The 21,214-nt window shown below is 46.9% G+C and overlaps 2 protein-coding genes across 3 annotated transcripts; one reads left to right on the plus strand and one right to left on the minus strand.

Moving 5' to 3' along the window:
• Positions 1-542: 542 nt before the first annotated feature.
• GCNA (germ cell nuclear acidic peptidase) lies at positions 543-10,840 on the plus strand (the record flags this gene model as incomplete). Its single annotated transcript, XM_080352728.1, has 10 exons — positions 543-730; positions 1,561-1,586; positions 4,199-4,250; positions 4,619-4,692; positions 5,156-5,593; positions 6,906-7,077; positions 8,170-8,314; positions 8,924-9,062; positions 9,566-9,770; positions 10,444-10,840. 10 exons carry the CDS (start codon positions 543-545, stop codon positions 10,694-10,696), a joined length of 1,692 nt encoding a protein of 563 aa, XP_080208854.1. The 3' UTR covers positions 10,697-10,840.
• A 1,331-nt stretch (positions 10,841-12,171) lies between these two features.
• Positions 12,172-17,739, minus strand: BRCC3 (BRCA1/BRCA2-containing complex subunit 3). Of its 2 annotated transcripts, none has more exons than XM_080352862.1 (8): positions 17,623-17,739; positions 16,940-17,060; positions 16,304-16,390; positions 15,525-15,613; positions 14,823-14,878; positions 14,264-14,395; positions 13,691-13,734; positions 12,172-12,926 (listed from the first exon to the last, which is right to left on the minus strand). In XM_080352862.1, the coding sequence occupies exons 1-8, from the start codon at positions 17,725-17,727 to the stop codon at positions 12,775-12,777; spliced, it is 786 nt and encodes a 261-aa protein (XP_080208988.1). In that variant the 5' UTR covers positions 17,728-17,739; the 3' UTR covers positions 12,172-12,774. The 2 variants fall into 2 exon arrangements, with proteins under 2 accessions (XP_080208988.1, XP_080208989.1); XM_080352863.1 differs by having other exon boundaries at positions 12,791-13,492.
• Between the last annotated feature and the right edge of the window lie 3,475 nt (positions 17,740-21,214).

The following is a 21,214-nucleotide window of genomic DNA, read 5'->3' on the forward strand; positions in this document are numbered from 1 at the left end:
TCTAAGCCTTAAAAAGTCTCTCGCTTACTGATCAAGGTGAGCATTCAGCATTTTTTTTCCAGTCTGCTGGAAGAAAAAGAGAAACTCTTCCTCCTCTCAAGTGTTTTGCTGGAGATACCGAGCCCTCTAACTTAGTTACCTGAATAGGTGCTGGTCTCAGGGCAAATCATTCATTTCGGGCTCCCTTGGTGCAGCCGTTCGTATCCTTGTTTTGCGTACGCTCCTTCAGCTCCGCGGTGCGGTAAGCGCTGTGGTTTGAAACCCGTGTCAGCCTCGCCAGCGCTGCTGCCGGTTTGTCTCGGGTCATTTTGTCTCCCGGTTGCGCCCGGCCGGAGCTCCCGGTGCTCGGTGCGGGCCGCCGGTGCTCGGTGCGGGCCGGAGCTCCGCCACGCAGCTCCGCTGCCACAGGCCGTTCTGCGCCTGCGCCTCCCCGCGGAGCCGCCGCTAGCGGAGCCGCCGCTCCGTTCCCGAGTGCGCAGGCGCGGGCGGCGCGCACGCTCCTGCCAGGAAGCGGCGCGGCGGGCGCGGGCGGTTTGAAGGCGATGGAGGCGCCGGGCCCCGCTGCTCCCGCAGCGCCCCGGGCCGGGGGTCGGGCCGCGCTCTCCCCGCAGCAGAGCGGCCCCCGGGGCGGGGAGCGCCGCGCCGCACACGGGCAGTGCCGGGCCGGGAGCGAGGCCGCGGAACGCGGCGGGGAGGCCGCGGGGGCCGGCCGGGGCCGGCGGGCCGGCAGGTGAGGCCGCGCTCGGCGGGCAGCAGCCCCGGCCCTCGCGTTATTTTTATAGATCATATCTAAATAGAACTTTAAATTACGCCCTGAATTGCTTTATGATAGTAGGTAGGTATTAACGTGTTTCAGAATTATGGTCTTTAAGCTTTAGGTAGCTTTAATGTGATTGAAATAAGCTGTATTCATATTTTTAAGCGTTTGTGTAGTGTATTTTTCAAGTTGTTCACGTTTGGGTTTTGTCAGAAAATAAAGTTAATAGTAAGAGTATTGTGGCTTGCATGAGAACTGCAGCCCGAGTGGCCACGCTCCATTCTGCGGGTCACAAACAGCCTTGTGAAAGGTTGCTAAGTATTCCCGGCGGGCGTGTTAAACTGCACTTCATACAAAAGCAGCTTTTTTCTCATTTTTCGGTGGTTTTAGGCTTCAGACTCAATACAACATGACTACCTGATCATATACCACACGTAAGACGAGAAACAAGCTTTCTGTCCCTTCTGACACCCAATTTGAACTTAAACCAACGTTGCATCCTAAGCCTGCGTCTCCAAACAGTTCAGTTTTCAGATTTTGACAGCAATTGATTGCTACTTGAATACTGAACATATGCGGTTGTTTTAAATTTTAATATACAAGTTCTGATATTTCTATTTTAAACCATTTGAAACAGTTCAGCCTATTTTAGACACTCAGTGTTTTTTCAGTATATATTTGCTCTCATTGTTCACCGGTGTCTCAGACCAGCGGACGTGCAGACCCTCCTGCTGCTGACCTAACGTTCTTGATGCTATTCTGCATTCCGTTTTTTGCAGCAGTGTGCTGTGCTTCTCTTCCAGCAGTGACGATGAGGAATTTGAAATGTGTAAGTAATAGCACATATTAGTTGGTTTTCTGAAAGAGCATTAAAAGGACACGTTTCTACCTTGTTACAGCGAAGTGGTTTTTACACATGACTTTCTCCCATTGCTCCCGCTGCACAGTCCCTGTTCTCGGTGCGCGGGGGCACCCTGTGCTGCAGTGAGCCTTCCTGAATCTCCTGTCTCAATCTTGGATACTTTTTGCCTTACGTTGTTTTTTCTTCTTGCCGTAGTTTTGTCTGTTCCCTGTCACTTGCTTCCTCTCAGTCTACGGAGAGTCTTTGAATAAACATATTCGCTAAGCAGTTACTGTTCCAAACATGTGTCTAAATACTCAGAATTCCATCTTACATGTCATGGCTTTTGCTGTATGAGGGAGGTTTTTGGCTTTTCCTAGTGGCTCAAAGTCCTGGTAAGATGGAATTGAATACTAAATTTTACACGATGGCTTCTGCTGTGCATAACTCCCTATCTTTACGTTTAGCCTGTACATACAAAACGTGAAGTTTGTATTTTCCGTTTTGGTAACAGCCATTATGACTATCGTTTTGTGCGAGGGTACTTGAGTACACACTGCTTTCTTTTCCTGTTGCAAGAGTTCTGTTTAGCTCGTTCCTTAGGTGGACTAATCATGCTTCTACTACATCTCAAGTGGGTTTCAGACTGGTAAGTAATTTAAAGGTTTGTAAATCTTGCAATATGCTCCTAATTACATATTCAACCTTTGAACAGAGGTGGTTGAAATGGTAAGTCAACAAGTTGTATCTGTTTGACTTTTGCATATCACTTTGTGTCAGTCCAGATCCTTCCAAAGCAGATTTCTCATTACTTTAGAGTTCGTGCTGTACTCCAGCTCAGTGCCACGTGAACGATCCTTAAGCATCATCAAGCCTTACTACTTATATCTAACTGAATTAAAATGCGCTGTATATAGCTCCTGTGCTACCTTTGGGCTTTTAAATCTGATAAATATTTCAATACTGCCCATTTTTTAGGTCATTGTTCACTTTTCTGTCGTTATTAAAACTTAAATATTTGTCAGTCTGCTCTTTTTTTCCTGCTCTCTTTCTGCCTTCTCCATCTGGGAGGTGGTTGAGCCCCAAAATCACGAGTCAGCTCTGCTGTGGAAGGTATTTGGGAGTAAACGGTTGGGCTTGGAGCGGAATATTTACAAAGCTGTTACACAGAATCACAGAATGTTAGGGATTGGAAGGGACCTCAAGAGGTTATCTAGTCCAATCCCCCTGTTCTATTGCCGTACTATAGCGACAGCTGTGGGAAAGAGTGCAATGAAAATACGTATGTGCCAAGAGACAAGAAACTAAAGAGAGTTGATTTATTAAGTAGCAGGTCATATTTTTCTGCAAGCTCTCAGTTTCCTGTGACCAGCTGTCAGGCTCCTTGGCTTGGTGCTTCTCCCTGGGGCAGGAGTGCTGTGGCTGTGGTTGTGTGGGAAGGCTGCTGGCCGCTTGGCTTCATGGGGCCACCTGGGCGCGGGGGCTGGGAGGCGGCGGATGCCGCGTTTGCTTTCGCAATGAAGGCAGCGCTGGAGACTGCGGAGTGCTAAACATGAAAATAACTTACCGCTCCAAATATTTTGTGAGCTTCAAGGTCTTGAATTCTTCCCCCCATGCCTTGTGATTTTCTAAGAGGACAACACTTGGCCTATCTTATGCTTTTTAACTTTTGCTGTGTTTTCAGGGTAGCATTTGGGTGTAGCTCATCTGCCCTTCCTGGTACCAGAATCTACCCATCAGCCATTAAAGCTTTACTGAGCAAACTTATCTTCTGCTTTTGGGCTTATGGCATAGTGTAAAAGTTTATAATCTCATTGAAGTGATGCATGCAGCTTTAGATTGCGAGAATGAACCTTCCTTAACTGCTATTTTGGCCCTCTGTGTTCTGAAGAAAGGACAGTTGTTTCCCTTCTCCCCAGCCTGATTTATGCTTTAATGAAATTTATTCCCCTCCAGCTTTCCTGAATCTCACAGAACCATGGTGTGTGAAATTTTGATGGCATTTCTGATACTCTATTCAGAGTCACTGCTTCAAGCCTGTGCAGCATCACTGTGGTGTTACTGTGCGGTTTGTGTTTGGCAGTCACCTCAGTGTTCCTGGAGTGACTAGAACACATTTATTTCTGAGCAGCAGTATTGAATTGCTGTTCTGCGGTGGGCTACTGTTGTACTGTTTTGTCTGAACGTTTTTTTTTGGAGTCACTTAGTGAAAGAAGCATGTGGGCAACTGTTTGCAGTAGGAAGACTGCTACCTGCAGGCATTGAAATGCTCGGAGAAAATATCGATAAACTAAATTCAATTCCGCCCCCAACGATCCACATACACGAGGAGGCTACACTGGATAGTGCGAGACACATAACAGCACTTCTTGTGGGGCTTTGTGCTGGGCAAGGATTGAATGATGAAGGAAATGCCAGACAGCTGCTCTCAGCTTTGAGGAATTAAGAGCTGGAATTTATATATAAAGGATTCTTATGTTCGGTTTGGGGGTTTCTTTTAAGACTTTAGACTGAATTTTTACTAGTTGCAAACTTTTCTCTTAAAAATGCATAACAAATGAAACAGGAGCTTGTTCTTAATTAATCTTCTATTGTTTCAGTTTTAGCTAGATTGAAAACTCCCAAATCTGTTTCTAAAAAGGCGGAAGCAAGGTGGGTGCTGTCATTCATTACTTTCAATGTTTATATATTAGTTTTCTGTATCATGTTTACCATTCGGAACACAGAAAAATAATCAAATGTTGTAGTGATTCAGAGGCAGATACGTGTGTAGGAGCGAGTGCAGACAGGAGAACTGTTGTGTCCAATCCGTATGTTCAGGTCAAATGTAAAATGGGCTGTTTGGAGCTGTGCGTTCTCTGCGGCCATTCCTACTGATGGACATGGCTGGTAACATCTGCTGTGAGCAACTGATAGTGGTATATTGGGGGCTTTTTTAGTTTGCTCTTTTCGTAAGGCAAACTTACTCTTCTGTTTCCCTGCTCGTGCCTACCTTTTCACATTCTTTGCTTGTTTTACAGTTTGAAGGACTTTATTGATGACTCAGATGATGTCTTCTTGGACTTGAAAGTGCAAAAGAGCACAACGAAGAATGGCAAGTAATTGTTGGACACCAAATATGAAGCAGAAATTTTAATGGGTGGAAAGAGCATTTATTGCTGAGCCCATAGATTTCTGGGAGAGCTTGTTCAACGTAAGGTCACGTTGTCTTTTCCTTGAGGGTAACAAAGGCTTTTCTGTTTCCTCTAGAGGTAACAGGGGGAAGCACGGTCATAGTGTTCTGATAAGTGTATGTTCCAAAGTGTTGCTGTAGGTTTGCAGATACTGTGGACGATCTGCAAGTATTTGGGTCTGGAGAAAGAGCAGCAGCTCATGGCTGATTAGAGTGAGCTGCGAATACGGGATGGTTGCTGTGCAGAGAGGACTTTGGGAATGCAAACCAGCATTGCTATGGCTGTAACAAGTCACTCTGTAGCCAAAAGATGCTGGGTAAAGAAAGAAGGCAGGTTGTCTAAATGAAGTTACCAAAACTTTGGGCTGTTTGTTTTGAATTGCAGCACAGAAAGATCTTCAGACCCCAAAGTGGATGACTCCTGCAAAGAAAAACAGTTGCTGCCAAAAATTGCAATATTCAGAGGCTTCAAGTGACACTGAATGTTCTGTCTTTGTCGAAAGTCCATGGCCTGGCTACCGAAAACAGGGAGTGACAGACCTGAAAGAGACGGGGAGCTGCACAGAACTCCCACCTCCCCAAAATCCACGAGAACCCGTTTCCAGAGGCAGCGCAGACCTGCCTGTTAGGAGGAAAGCAAGCAGCTGTGAAAAGGGTGTAGAGAATGAAGTGCCAAGTGCGGCACCACGACAAAGTAAAGAGGTAGAATCGGGCAGCTCCGACGATGAATTTGAATCATTAATAGAACGGGTAATGAAACGCAGTACACCCCGACAACCAGTCTTAAGCACGAGCAGAACTGTCTATCAGCCAAGTGCAACTGGTAAGCAATTGTTCTTAGTTAAACTGCAGGCTACCTATTGGCAGCAATGGTATTGCTAATTAGCTAATTATGTTCATTTGTATGGCCCGTGCTTTAGAATTGCAACTGGCACCTTGCATTTGAATTTGATGCAATGAGAAGTCATTCCCCTGAGCATTCTGAAAGGTGATTCTACCCGTCTTGGGGTATCAAGTTTTAAGTTTTTCACTATTGCTTGATTTTACAATTCCTATAATTGTACATGTTTTTTGTTTGTAAAGTTGTTCTGAAAACAAATCTAATTGGTGATTTTGAATGATAACTAGTTTTTTAATGGATGATAGCAGTTAATGTGAAGCTGTCATTTTGGTAAGACTGAAATTTTGAGCAGTTTTTATTTAAAATACAGTTTGTAATGAGGATTTCCTGAACCAGAAGCTCCTTCTCTCCTTCGACTAAGTGAAGTGAGCCCAGCTGCAGGGGAAAAGGGAAAAGGGCTGTTGCTGAGGAAGAGCAAGTGAAAACAAATCTCTTTCTAGAAGAATAAACGCTGGGTGCCCTCCTCACTAACAAGAACTAGTTGAGGGCAAGGAGACCTATGGAAGGGGATGCCTGACAGCATGGAAATACGGCCTGGGAAAGAGCAAATTTTAATTTTTATTAGAATTTGTCAATGTGGTCTAGAAAACATCTTCTAGAAGTGAACTAGCAGCTGCGGTGGCTTCTCCATAGATGGTTGAATAGCGAAAGGAAACAAGTGGCCCAAACGGGGGCACAGTTGTAGAAAAGCTGGCAGAGAGAACATCTCCTGGAACCGCAAACCTTGACACAGTCCTTGATTTCTGGAGTTGGGGTCGCTTGTTTTAGCGATCTGTCCGGGTGTGGGCTGGGGAAACAGGCAGTGACCCGATCAGAACCTGCCTGGGAAACGAACGATGTGACTTCTGGTACATGACAGGTCAGAACGGTGGTTTTGTTCAAATGGTGTCTCTGCATTACAGCTCCCAACATGCTCGCGGTGATTTTGAATTGACATAATGTCACAGAAGTGCCTGAGCAAAGCCACAAATGGTTTTCCCTCCGCTACCTGGAGGGAATGTGTGGAAGTTTGGGGTTTGCTTCTCCTTTGTGGAACGGCAGCTTTGTAGTATATCCCAGCAATTACCTTTCCATCAGTTGTAAAAGCTGTTGTGTTCACGTACGCGCAGTGAGAGTGTGTGTGCTGAGGTGGAGTACTTGACTCTTTTCACCTTTGTCCATTACCTGGTTGCTGACGTCTGTGCTCCCAATTACTGGACAGTGTGTAATCCTGTGACTCCTTCTGTTGAACTAGAAAACATGAGGCCACCCTGTGAGGATGCCCAGCGCCTGAAAGGGGAGGGAGTCAAGACACCAAGGCCGAACTCCCTTTTACTTCAGGAAACACCTTCCAGGACAGTGGCTTCTGGAAGGACTCCAAGAAATGATTTAGTCAGTTGCTCACAATCAGCCAAGACGGAGAGAAAGTAAGTGATTCTCCATCTTCACTGGGTTCTAGGACCCTTCTAGATCGACAAAGAGATGCTAAGCATTTTGCCTAGGGTGACGTTGTGACATTTCTGGAACCGGGAACTTCTGCTGCCAATTCAGCAGTTGCTAATGGTAGAGTAGCTGGAAATCAAAGCTTTCACTCTCAGGTATGACAGGGAGAATAGAAGCTGTTCTCTGCTTAGAGGAATTGATGACAAATAAATCTGACAGATGTCAAATCTATGTAAGGGTGAGCTCTCTCACTATTTGTTGTCTTGGTGCAGCAGACTTCTAATGTGGACTGGCCCTACAGATTCTATTTATCCAGCTGCCTGCCTCTGAAAATGTATAAAAACCGAGTCTATTAGGAATTCATGCCTTTTAACAAGCTTGTCTTGATATTTTTGATGTGTATCCTTATAACTTGCAGAATTCATGTTTCTTTTTCTTTCCATGGATGCAGCTTAAGTTTTTCAGAATAATATGTTTCATTTCTAACGGCTGCCTTTATTCTGCCTTTTAGTCATGTGATGTTCCTTTTAGCTATTTTATGATTGTGTATACCAATACAAAACCTTGAAACGATGTCTTCAAAACTGATGCTTTTTCAGGATGCTGCAGTATTGCTGTTAGTCATCCTAGAGGAATATCTCCTTCCCCTGTATGAATTCTTGAGGATTCCCAGAGCATCTTTGGCTATATTTCTGAAAATATACCTTTATTGTGGGTGATCATGTTAGGGCTGTTGATACATCAATACGATCAAGTTTTGGAACACTTGTGGCTCGCTGTGTCATGAAGATCTGAACCACTCTCTTCTCCTACTTAGGAGTCCTCATAATCTAGTTTTGTAAATTAATGAAGTAACTCTTGCAACAGCTCTGCCCTTTCATGCCCCTGGCGGGGGAAGAAGACAGCATAAGGACGTGTGTCTTACTGGCCTCGCAAGAGCAAATCAGTGAAGAGAGTCAGGAGAGGTTTATGCTGGCGGCAGCACCCCAGAGATCTTTATTGGCCATAAAGTGGCCATTATTTTTCAATGTGATATCTCCGTACTTCAGTAAACTGCTTTATGGCTTTTCTTGCAGGCTCAGGGTGTGCTCAGTGCCCGGCTGTTTCTTGCAAGATCTCTCAAATCCGTCTTCTGACTACGTGAAGTATTTCAAGAAAAATAAGGAGGAGCTGGCACAGAAGCTCTTCTCTCTGTATAACAGTACCATCTTTGAGCAGAAGGTTGGCTTCAAAACAAAAACTACAATTCTAAAATGCTGGTTAATGTGTCGCTCCTCACTTTTGGACGTGATTGCTCTTTATCCTCTTCAGTTACAAGTTAAGCTTTATAGCAATGACTTAGTTCAAGCAGTTTCTTTGAAACGGGTTTGTCACCACGGCAGCAGTTTTCAGCTTGGCTCACCTTCCCGGCCGCAGTGGTTGTACCATCCCTAAGTGAGCAGTCTGGATGGTGGCCCAGAGCCCATGAGGAGGGAACCTGAGGGGCCTCGGATCAGTTTGATCTTTGAAGAGGTGACAGATAATTATCTTCATGTATTTTCTAGCACCTGCATTGTCATCAGCTCAGCGGCCCAGGGATGTTTCTGTTGCTGCCTCTTGTAGCAGACCCCAGCAAAGGCAGCTGTGGCTTTCTGCTGCTGTAAAAACCACGAGGTTGCTTAACCACTGTTGCTTATTCAGCTTTCACTGGAGTAACGTGTACTAGTGACCTCTGCAGCGTTACCACAACCTCATCGCTACTTGTAGTACTGCTGACGGATAAGAGCATTTACTTCCCTTTGCTGTTGGGGCCTGTTGGGGCTCAATTACATGTACTGTTTTGTTTTTCAGCTACCAGAGAAAATGGTAATAACCTGGAATAAGAAAATGAGAAAAACAGCAGGATATTGTGTAAGTGGGCTGACAAAAGGTCCTGAAGCAAAGCGTTATGCTCGCATAGAACTTTCAGAGAAAGTCTGTGACTCTGCAGGTAGGTAAAAGAAATGCTGATTTGGTTTTTCTTTGAGAAAGTGAGTTCTAGAGACAAAAACATGAATCTGAGGCCTAAGAGAACTGGAACTGGACCCTGCTTTGAAATTTCCTATTAACTTGAATAAATCATTAATGGTAGTACTTGTCCTCACAACCCTTCTAAGAGGCTGGGCAGATGTAGAAAAATGTGAGATCATTGCAGGTCTCTTCCAGCTGAAATATTCTACTTTATTTGAGGAAACAGTTCGGTGCTGAGCTCTAGTTGTTTCTGGATGAAAAATATCAGTGTTAGAAAAGCAATCCATGAGTCTTGGTGTAAATAAATGTTTCAGGACTCATTAGAAAAAATAAAACAACAAAACACTGGTAATTCTAACCTTCAAAATAACTGTTTGCATCTTAATAAAGAATGAGTATCTAAGGCCAGAAGCAGTGACTAAGGTTGAAAGCCTGTACTTGCCTGCACATGACTGATCTTAGTTTCTTTTGCCTTACCCCAAGATCGTCTTCGAGACACGCTGGTTCATGAGCTTTGTCATGCAGCCACCTGGCTGATCAATGGTGTTCGCAACGGACACGGACAATTCTGGAGATTCTATGCCAACAAATCAGTGATGATTCATCCAGAACTGCCAGTGGTAACACGATGCCACAACTATGAAATTAATTACAAATTCACCTATGTGTGCGTCCTGTGCAAAGCTACGTGAGTAATGTGACGTGGCAATCCCCTGTGTCTCAAAATCACAGGTCTCTTATAAATTGTGAAGCAATTGGGATGCTGAGTGGTCATTCCATGTTTCCTGAGCCCACACAACCTCACTATGTGACTCCACATTCACTTCCAGGTAGTGTCAGTTGCAGTTCAGAGGTAAGGACAGGCAGAAGTGTCTCCTGAGGACCATGGGTGATGATGGAAGGTCTTTGGGAAGCATTAAGAGATCAGAATATGTCTCAGTTTTGAAGAAGATGGCAGGGAAAGGTCACATCCATGTGGGTGCTCTCACTTTACATTGTTCGAGCAATGCTTGAAAATTTGGATTCACCTTCTACTGTAGTTGAGTGAACTTGTTAAAAATTTTGGCCACTCATCTCTGGTTTCATGATCAACACTGATCCTATTATAGGCTTTTTAGTGGGGGTGGTATTTCCAAGGAACCAAGCTGAAAAGGTATTGGAAAAGTTCTAGGGTAGAGAAATGTGTAATACAGAGTTGATCATTCTGCTGTATGAAGCATGTGGTCCATTTCCTATTCAAAAATGCCAGCTTAGAAATCTGACCCGCGTAGCCTGGCAGAGAGCAAGGAGCCCTTCCTTTCCCACAAGTACTTACTGTCTACCGCAACTGGGAAATCTAAGTATGTATTTTTCCATTTCAGGATTGGCCGTCATTCCAAGTCTCTGGACACAGAGCGCTACATGTGCGCGTTCTGCGGGGGGGAGCTGGTCCTGAGCCAGCCCGTGCGCAAGGACGGCACTCCTGCCAGGACGCAACTAACACCCTTTGCAAAGTATGTGAAAGAAAACTATGGACTCACTAAAAGAGAGCAGCATGGGCTGAGTCACACCGAAGTCATGCGGAAACTCAGTGCTGATTTTGCTTTAAAAACCAGGCTTCAGGATTCCTTGTGATATCTCAATACGCCTCCTTTCTTGATGCCGCTTAGACTCGTACTACTACATACAAAATTTAACATGAGTCTAAGAATGTGCTTTGGAGGATTCCAGATTATTGTAATATTTTTATCATTAAATACTTCTAATAAAGAAGCAAATAAATGACTCTGCACTCCGATTCAATGTGAATCACGCTAGAGCCATTTATTACAGAAACAAGCCTCCTTATATACGCAACTACTCTTCGATCACGCGTCCACGCTCCAATTGTGCATTCACTAATTGGATATCATCTATGTTCATGCGCTGGAGTCTCACTGCTGATAGGTCTGTTGATTTACATCATGTTGAGGCCTTGTTATTGTAGAAATGCCTCACTCCCATGGCAGGTCCTCTTTTCAGCTTTCCAGGGTGGCCTTGAAATGCCTTTGGGCCTGGCTCGTTCAGTAACAAATCTTCATCTAATAGAAACCCATCCACAGACACTCAGTGCTGATTTTGCTTTAAAAACCAGGCTTCAAGATTCCTGGTGATACCTCAATAAGCTTCCTTTCTTGATGCCACTTAAATTTTGTATGTAGTGGTATGAGTCTAACATGAGTCTAAGAATATGCTTTGGAGGATTCCAGATTATTGTAATATTTTAGCATTAAATACTTGTAATAAAGAAGCCCCTAGGGCCTTTTCTAAAATGGGCAAGAGTGAGCAAGATGTAACAATGCTAGAAAATCCATGGCACAGCAGCATGGTCACCTCTGGCATCACCCACATCCTTCACTGGACCTTGTCCCAGAGGTGTCCCCAGCCTCACTGACTGTGCAGAGCCCGTTGTCACCAGCCCTGTCCCCACAGAGATGATGAGGTTTAGGGCTGCCAGCTGATCTCCAGGAACTCTCATCAAGACGGGCAGTGAGGCACCTGCTGCCCCAGGAAGGATAAAGGTACAGAGCACCTGAACTGGAAAACAGTAACAGTGGGATAGACACTGACCTTTGAAAAGCCTCTCCTGCAGTAATTCAAGCAACTCATTTTCATCTACTTGAGCATGTGAGGACAGATTAAAGCCAAGGAGCCAAACCAAACCAGAAGTTTTAACTGTGCTGTTGGTTCCTTCACTCACACAAGACAGACTTCGCGTAACAGAAAGCAGATGACTACTTACCTGACAGGGGATACTCTGAAATGCATCAGCAAGACCATTTAAGGGATTTGTTCAACAGTTATTTCATTCAATTTCAATCTAATGAAATGGCTACCATTAAGCATGTAACAATGACAGGCTTGCATATCTGTCAGTTCCCAGCATCTTAACCTTTTCCTCTCTGGAACAGAACCCCAGTCCTCTCACTGCACCAGCAGAACCAGGCTAGTTTGTAGAGAAAAATCAGTGCTGGGCACGCAACAGAACCACATGGAATAAGAGAGAACAGACTGTGTCCCAAAAATGCAGGCACTGGCACTCTGTAGCATTTATTTCATTTCTACTCCGAACAGCTCTGGCTTTGGAATTCTTTATTTGGTTTGAAGTATGCTGAACACAGATCCTACGTCAAAGTTCTTCCAGGTCTGTTCGCAATCTTCCCTTCCACCTCTTACCTGACTAGGTGGATAACCAGTAATCCAGAACATTACTAGATCTAAGACCATGGTCAACTGAAGCTACTAAAAGAAGGCAGAAGTTGGCAGCATCAGATAGGATTGCAGGGACACACTTTTCCCCTCTGAACCTCCTGTTCTAGGCTCCTGAAACACATGTAAAGCAATAAGACTTCGGACAAAATAAAGGAGAGGGAGAAACAACTCATTCCATGGTGTGTGTCCTCCAGAACTGAAGTCTCTTCAGGTGCTGCCCAACCCCATCACAGAACTAGAGGTCCACTGCATCACACAGCACATGGAGAGACACCACCGCTCTCCACCAAGCTGGGGCAGATAAAGCCCTTATCCTGTCAAAGTGCTCTTTGCTGCGTGGGGCAGGAGAGACACAGCTTGGATCTTCACCACAAGGCAACACAGGGCCACCCTTCAGCCAGGAGTAGGTCTTGTACAGTTTTTTTTCACATCTCTTTTCTGAACAGTCTGTATTTCGTCCATCACTCTAAAGCAGCCAGTTCCTCCAGGAGCTGCTCCTTCTCCTGCTGCAGCTCCTGCACCCGCTGCTTGTTCTGCTCTAATCTGTCCTCCAGCCATTGAAGGAGCGGCCCACTGATAGCAGACATCTGGCTGCAGAGGTTCTTTGTGAACACTGGGAAGGGCAAGAACATATCACACCAGTGCAAACACACAGAAGTCTCAGTTTGCTACAACAACCCCAAAATCGAGAGCAATAGAGACAGTCAGGGAAACCCTCCAACATCCTGCCCAAGGCAACCAGACATTCCCCACAGGAAAGTCAGAATTAGCAGTTTGTGAAACAAGGCACTTCCATCTGACCTTTAGATACCTGGGGGGATGACAGACCTACAACAGGAATCTGCATATAAGTCAGCACTGATGCTAACTAAGAGATGTCATATGTACACGATCTAGAGGAAGCACCAGGAGATGCGAATATGCACATAGATCAGTGAGACGCTACTTTAACAATCACCAAATCCAAAATCCCATTGCTGTTCTAAAACAAAAATAAATCAAAAAAAACCCCAAAGTCTATTCTAATTTTAACCAATGGTACAAAGGTCAAAGGATATAACAGCATTCAGAAAACCCAGGATTAGGTTATTTTATAGCCCTTGATGGTTTCCTTTAAAGCATTCAGTTACAATTCTGCTCCTCCAGTAGACTTAATGCAACAAGGAAATTGGAAATTAACTGTATGACAAATAAAAAGAGAAGTTTGTGCTTTTATAGTTATTTACACGTGCCTTTTATGGCAAAGGGATGCCTGTTGCGCAGCTGTGCTCTACTGTCCCCTGAAGTCAGAGCCAAGCCAACCCCTGCTCAAGCCTCCCCTGTTTTGACTCTGGGAGCAGCTCCCTGGGCTCCAGCATGCAGAAAAGGAATCCTTACCTGAGCCGTTATGGATCTTGGTGACGGAGTCTAGGTGGGTAAGGCTAGGAGAATGAAAGGGACACAGGTCAGTGACAAGGCAGCAGTGAATTGCACACATTAGGCAAACCCAGGCCACAGAACCAGCTACCTACCGACACTGCAGGTACATCTAAGCCTCTTCACTTGTTTAAGCCCTGTACATTCACAAGGATAACAAAGATCCCACAGCGCAGAAACGTAAGAGTTGGGCACAAGAGGCAGGAAAAAAAAAATGGTACTTATTTTTTCAGACTTCTCAGCACTCTTACCCTGGTTAAACACGAATTACTATCACACACGTCACTGAAGTGCCACCATTAGCTCACACACACTGGCTTTTTTGGTTGCAGCAAAGGAGCAGTTACGTTTCACTTTTGTGTGCAAGGCTGAGAGAACTTCAACTCTTTAATGTGAAGGTATTCAATCAGTTCTCCTACACAAGCTGCTAATACTTATTTTCTATATTCCTGCTAAGGTTATGGTACTTATAGCAAGAGCAGAACACGTTAGCAAAGACAGTCATGGAGAGGGCTGCAGCCCCAGGGTTGTTACCTGTGAATTCTCCTGTAGGCATCTTGCTCTTCTTGGCAAAGGATCTTGGGCAGCTCTATAGCTGATTCCAGACACACTTTCCCGATGGTTTCATGAGGGACAACATGAATAGGAATCTCAATCCTTTCATACCTAGAAGGGCAGCCGACACAATTCACTTCAAAGCAGTAGAGGAGAGGAAAAAAAAAAAGTGATACACAGCATGCGTGTGGTTGGTGGGGACTCTACACCATGCAAGCTGAAGCCTCAACCTCTGGAGTTGAAAACAAAAGGCTGGGACTTCTGCATCACAGATTACAGCACAAATTCAAACTCTGGCTACCACGTCCTGAACCAAATCTTAAGATACAAAATTGTCTAGGCTAAATTAACCAGTCCTAATCTTCAGATTCTCTTCAAGCAGCCTGCATTAACAGAAATACAGAGAGCTCATTCAGGCTTTTCTATGCAATATTTGCTCCTCATGATGAGTCTAGAAGCCACTTATTTGAGACAACCCAGAAAGGAGAGACAAGATGAAACGCAACCTGATGCTGGACGTATTTTCTGCTGTACTCACTCTGAGCTTTTCTGGGCCTGAATGGACTGGAAACAGGTGTAGAGAATCCTGCCTGTCTAAAAGAGATGGCAGAAAGTCAGATTCCAAAAGCAAAAAAATCAGCTAAAAACACAAGGTCCTTTAGGAAGCAGAATATGCTTTCAAATAGCATTTTATGCTTTCAAACAGCATTTTAACGTGCTTTGAGCTTCAACTGGGACACCAGAACTGTTTACAAGCAGATACTGGCAGACCCATTAGCCATTAAAAGAAACTCTTAAACAACAGCTACCTGGGAAACCCAGACAAGACACAGCACTCACACTACAGCAGCATCTCCTAAGGAAGCCAGAGGCGTGATCAGCTCTGTCTGCCGGGCTGAGCAGTCGCAGAGCACTGACACACGTCAGCACACGTGTCAGCATGTGCATGCGTGTGTCAGCACACACCCTGCACCCATCTGAGGCAGCCCCAGAACCCCAGTACCAGCCCAGCTCTGCTGGCTGCAGAGCCAGCCTGTGGCTGAGTGCAGCCTCATCAGTAACTCATTCTTTTGTTGTTGCGATTACGATCCAAACGTCACCATTCCAGCCATGCTTTGACTGTGCTCCGAGCAGAGCTCAGCCCTTCTTGCCGGCTTCATCCAAGGATTTCAGCTTTGTCCTGGGGCTGATGTTTGCCATGGGTACTTGGAGGGTTTGTTGCTATTTTTAAGTTGCCTACCTTTGTGTTTTTGTCCTCAATGAAGCAGGAAAAGATAAGCCCTACAAAGCCTTGGTCCATCATCTGGTACATAGCTTGTGTGCGGACATCTGTGGACAAAGAAACAAGAGAATAAGAACAGCACTGGTGACTTGAAGGAGGAGAAAAATATTTGCCACCTTTTGAAGGGTGACCTGGAACCGGGTAACAAAGGTCACAAGCTTTATTTGAAAGCACCTACTCCAGGTAAGTACAGACCTGTTGGGCAGACTGTTGGAGGTTAAAAAAAAAAAAAAGGGCAATTTAAAATGTAATTAAACAGCAAATATTAAAAACATATGATGAGTTAACAAAACAAGAAATAATCTTTGCATCAGCTTGGTGGCACAAATCACTGTGTAGCCATAATGCCCAACATGTATATGACACTCAAGCGCTTCTTTCAAAAATGTTTTTGGTTTTGCATTAACACTCACAGGTGTCAAAAGTCAAAAATTATCAGAACAGCCCTATGGTTCCCACAGCTGCTTTTGCTGTTGCCCACACGCTAGATCTAGTTTTCCTGTGTGGAAGAACAGCAATAGCTGATCCATGACTGAGCCACAGGTAGTCTGAGCAACCGGGAACACGCAGACAGGAACAAGGCTACACTGGCAGAGGTTCCTGAAGCCCACCCAGACAATCTTGTCCTACCAAACTTCGATAGCTGGGATGTGCAGCTCTGAAAATCCAGTAAATTAAATAATACAATTAGTCAGCTGCAATTTTTCGTACAGAACCTGGACCTAGGCTGCTCTTACCGACATGCGATGGCCAGACAGTGATGTGAGGATGAGAGTGATACCAGCCCACGACTCTCATGGGACGTCCTGTCATTTCAGCCAACCTGTGTGCAGGTCAAGGTGCTTTTGAAACCAACAGAGTAAATGGAAGAAGTTTTTTGTACAAGGAAAAACAGCAGTTTTATAAGCGCTTGTCATCAGTCAAAAGAATTCCAGATCCCTTTAGAGGGGTGACAAGACACAGCAGGGAGCTGACAGAAGCCTCTTCCCCAGCACTGCAGGATGCCACGGCTGCAGAAGTGAGTTGGATTTTGTTTGCACATGGCAGTGACACAGCACCGAGCTGTCCAACACAGCGGCCCGGAGCATCTGTAGGGAAAAGGCTCTCCAGCGCACCTGGAAACAGAGCCTTGCCAAAAATACAGAGAAATTATAAAAACTATTTATAACAGAATTCCACTGCAAATGCTGGAACTGACAACAACTCCAGAGAATGGCAACTGCCAGCACAGCCCACCAAACCATGCAGGTATAGGAAGGCAGCAGCAAACAACTTCAAGCCAACCAGAAGAAGCCTAAAGTACAGCACATAAAAAGAGGTTTGAGGTAAAACCACCTCACTCGTGAGTTTGCTGCTGTCTCCACCAAAGGATATCTCTGCTTCAGTAGACGCAGCTGAAAGCTGCTCTGGCGAAATTTCCACACGATCTTTTCTCTTATCAGAGCGGCGCAGGATGATCACGGAATGGATGTGAACAATTCGGCTGGTGTCAACCTAATACACAGAAGGAAAAATAAATAATCATTCCTCTGCTAAGAAACAACTACATACAAGGAAAAGCCAGCAAAGAAAGCACAGGAAGCACCAGAGTACAGCCAGGCGTGCAGGGGGAACCTTCCCCAACTCTAAGCTTTGACTTCAGAATGATTTCAGTTGGAAGAGACCCCCAGGATCATTGAGTCCAACCATAACCTCACTCTGGCACTAAACCATGTCCCCAAGAACCTCATCTAAACACCTTTTAAACCCCTCCAGGGATGGTGACTCCACCGCTGCCCTGGGCAGCCTGTTCCAGTGCCTGACAACCTTTTCTGTGAAGATTTTTTCCCCAGTATCCAATCTGAACCTCTCCTGGCACAACTTGAGGCACCAAGTCTGAACACAGAGCTGGAACCCACAAGTGGGCAACAGCCCGGCGCACCCCGCCCCGCACCCCGCCCCGCACCCCGCCCCGCACCCCGCCCCGCTGCCCCACGGTCAGTACCGGCGCGGGCCCTGAGCACCGCCCGGGCAGCGCTGCCTCCCGCCGGCTCTCCCGCCCGCCCAGCCCCGGCACCTCTCCGATGCAGAGCCCCATGACCTCCTCCTTCTCGGTGCTCAGCGCGTGGTTCAGGCACACCAGGAACGCGTCGGCCTCCAAATACACCGCCTGCACCGCCATCTTGCCCCTCACCCCACCGCCCCGGAAGTAAGAGGAAACCAGTCCCCCCCCTTTGCCCCGCCCACGCTCGGCAGCAGGACCAATCCCAGCGCTGCCCGCCGGCCCTTCCAGCTAATCACCGTGGCCGCGGGTGCGATGCGGCTTCCGGAGAGGCGAGCGGTGCGGCGCGGCGGAAGCGCCGTGTCGCCCACGCGAACAGCGGCCCCGGGGTTCCGCGCTGCGGCCGCTGCCCCGGGCGGCGGAGCGGAGCGGAGCGGGGGGGGACGGGACGGGGCGGCGCGACCTGACCCGGCTCGGGGCGGGGCTCCGCTGCGCGCCGGCCATTGGGGCCTGCGATCAGGCGGAGGGAGGTGGCGGGGTCAGGGGAGGGCGGGGAAGGCTTTGCTCGGCGCACTCGGCGCTGGCTGTCACCTGCGCGGGGCTGCAGGTAGGTCACGGGCGGGCGGCCCGAGGGCCCGGCCCGGCGCCCCCCGCTCCGCCCGCTGCCGCCTCACGCCGAGCGGCGGCCGCCGAGCCCTGCAGGCCCAGCCCGGGTGGGAGGCGGTTGCTATGGAGACGCGCTGCGCCCTTCGCCCGCCGCGGCGGCGGGGCCTGCCCGGCCTGCCCTGCCCTGCCCTGCCCGGCCTGCCCTGCCCTGCCCTGCCCTGCCCTGCCCTGCCCTGCCCGGCCCGGCCCCGCCTGCCGCTCCCCGCACCCCCGCGCCGGGCCCGGCTCCCGGCCCCTCGCCACGGCCTCCCCCGGCACTTATCCATAGGACGAGAGGAAATGGCCTCAGGTTGCGCCAGGGGAGGTTTAGGTTGGATATTAGCAAAAAATTCTTCACAGAAGGGGTTGTCAGACATTGGAACAGGCTGCCCAGGGCAGCGGTGGAGTCACCATCCCTGGAGGGGTTTAAAAGGCGTTTAGACGAGGTTCTTGGGGACACTGGTTAGTGCTGGAGTTGGGTTAGGTTATGGTTGGACTCGATGATCCTGGGGGTCTCTTCCGACTGAAATGACTCTGTGATTCTTTTAGTCTTCCTGTTCTTTCGTTGACCCCCAGCGCTGCCGGGTGAGCAGCCCGCAGCTGCACAGGGCGGGCAGAGCGGGTCCGGAGCTGCTCGCTTGGGGCGCAGCCCGAACCCCCGGGAGACACTGCGGAGCAAGTGAACCCCCCGAGCGCCGGCAGGGAGCCCGTCCCGTCCCTCACCTGTTGCTGGGTGTTTCGGGGAAGCTCAGCTCCCTTCAGCCCCCTCCCGCACAGGGTGTGTGGGCAGCTGGGCATGGCCCAGCCTGGGTCCAGAGCTCTGCAGCCCCGTTAGAGTCATAGAATGTCCTGAGTTGGAAGGACCCACAAGGATCATCGAGTGCAACTCCTGTCCCTGCACAGGACAACCCCACAGTTCACACCGTGGTTCTGAGGATGTTGTCCAGTCTATTCTTGAACACTGTCAGGCTGTTAGTGCTGTCAGTGCTGTTAGCACAGCGCTGTGCCTGGGACACTGAGCCTCAGCACCGCTTTTGGTCCCTGGCGCCTCAATGGCAGCTGAACCCTTCTATCAATCTCACCCAGTGCCCCTCCTGCCTCTTTTTTTTTTAAAGAAAAAAGGTAATAAAGGGTGGAGTTTGTTTAGCACGCTGAGCTCCAGCTCTTGAGATCGTCTAAGCAGCAGCCGGGAAAATTTATTTAACTGTTTTCATAAAATATTTCTATGTACTTAATTGAAAAGGAAATAAATTGTGTTCACCACAAGATGCAGTCCTCCTCCTGGCCATTTACACATTTATTCGTATATTGTGTGGCTCAGAAATCCACCCAGGTCCCAGAACAGCATTAAACCCCTAAGGAGAGAGACGGATGGAATGGAATACCTGCAAGTCATTGTCCTGTCCTTGGGAGTTGGGGTTTCAATCTCCCCAAATCAATACTTTAAACAGCAATTAGTTGATGGGAACATTAGAATCTGTTTCAATGGATGACGCTGCAATCTTCCAAATTTAAGCTGATTGGTTTTTGTTGGATGTGGTGGGGTTTTCTATCAATTATGAAGCAAGCAACGTGAGAAGCAGGTTTTACAGCTTGTTTTAAATATAAGTAGGCTTACTCCTCCTTTCACCCACGTCTTCCTTCAGGCTTTTTTATTGCTTTCTGATAAAGTCTGCAGTAATAGGAATTGTCTATGTTTTTCTCTTCTTAAAGTTCCAGGTACAAATGTCTAAGCGTGTGCTTTTTCAAATCTTCCGTTTCTTCTGTATGTTTGACTGCTAAAGACAGACCTGTCTTAGTTCAAACCCAATTGACGGTTTTGCCTGACTTCAGTATTTTATTTGTGGCACTAACTGGGCACCTTTGTGTCAGTCTTTGAGACTGTTGAAAAGAGAGGCCAGACTGGGCCTTTGAACTTTGGTAACTGAACTCAGAGCTGTGGAGCTCCGAGGAAGTTTGGGACAAATTATTGGGGCAAAGGGTGAACACACACTTTGATTGCTGCCCATTCTGCAGTGTCCTCTGCATGAGACCTTGTTCTGTCAGCCCTGTGCCTGTCATTGCTGCCACGTTCATACACAATACACACAAACATACATGCTGTGCTGTAGTTTAGCAAGACTGAAGCAGGTCAGTATTTGGATAAGAGACCTTCCAGGAGAGTTTACTTGCTGTAGCAAATAGCGTTCGCTTACTGAGTAATATTTTCCCAGCACTGAATTCAGTCTTGAGCCTTCTGGCCTGGGGCTGATGAGCTGTAGAAATTCCAGGTTTGAATGGAATAAAAGCAAGTCTTTGGGCATTTTTGGTCATGATGCAGCTTTTGGCAGTTTACTGCAGAGTAGGAGAGTATCCTGGCCGAATTCCAACCCGGGTGATTACATTCAGCTGGCTGAAAACAAGCAGTGGTGCTTGCTGCATTTCACTGCTGGGCAAAGTGATTTCCAGACACAGGCTTAAATTTGTAAAGTGACTTGGGGTAAAGCAGAGTGAAAAAGGTTTACAGGAGTGTCCCTTCAACCCTCATAGTTTATTCTTGAAGGCCTTGTGAGGCGTGTCAGTCTGCTCTCACATCCCTCTAAATGCCAGTGATCCAGCTGCTGGGGCATTGCTTGGAATGGCTGTACCAAATCACAGGGTGTTCTTCAGAGCAGGGATGCTTTTTATAATGCACATACACATTCCCACACATCAAGCAAGGAGACAAACAGAATGGGAGAAAAAGAAATAACAGGGGAATATTCAAAAGTTTGTTCAGTGCTGTTCAGGCTGATCCGTGGTTGGTGTTTTGTTTTCGAAAAGGTTGAGGGATCCTTTGATGCGAGAAGGGAGAGAAGCACTGATATAAGATACAGAAGGCAACATAGAAATGTATTTTCTGTTATATATGTACCCCAATGTATAACAATTTTTTTCTCTCCCTGACTTTCCCTACTTTATTTTGTACCCAGATTTTCTTGCTCCTGTCTGAAATGTGCCTTGTAACTTTACAAGTTTTCAGAAGACCTCTGTGTTTCACTGG

This window comes from Nesoenas mayeri, assembly GCF_963082525.1.
Source record: "Nesoenas mayeri genome assembly, chromosome: 13".
Taxonomy (NCBI): domain Eukaryota; kingdom Metazoa; phylum Chordata; class Aves; order Columbiformes; family Columbidae; genus Nesoenas; species Nesoenas mayeri.

What these genes read in the sequence shown, in the direction of transcription:
- BRCC3 (XM_080352862.1), bottom strand. Translation starts at nt 17,727, where the DNA reads ATGGCGGTGCAGGCGGTGTATTTGGAGGCCGACGCGTTCCTGGTGTGC. An exon ending in CAGGCCCAGAAAAGCTCAGA is followed by an intron (nt 14,396 to 14,822) that starts GTGAGTACAGCA and finishes CTGCCCTTCTAG; the next exon opens with GTATGAAAGGATTGAGATTC. An exon ending in CAAGATCCATAACGGCTCAG is followed by an intron (nt 12,927 to 13,690) that starts GTAAGGATTCCT and finishes TGCCCTTCCCAG; the next exon opens with TGTTCACAAAGAACCTCTGC.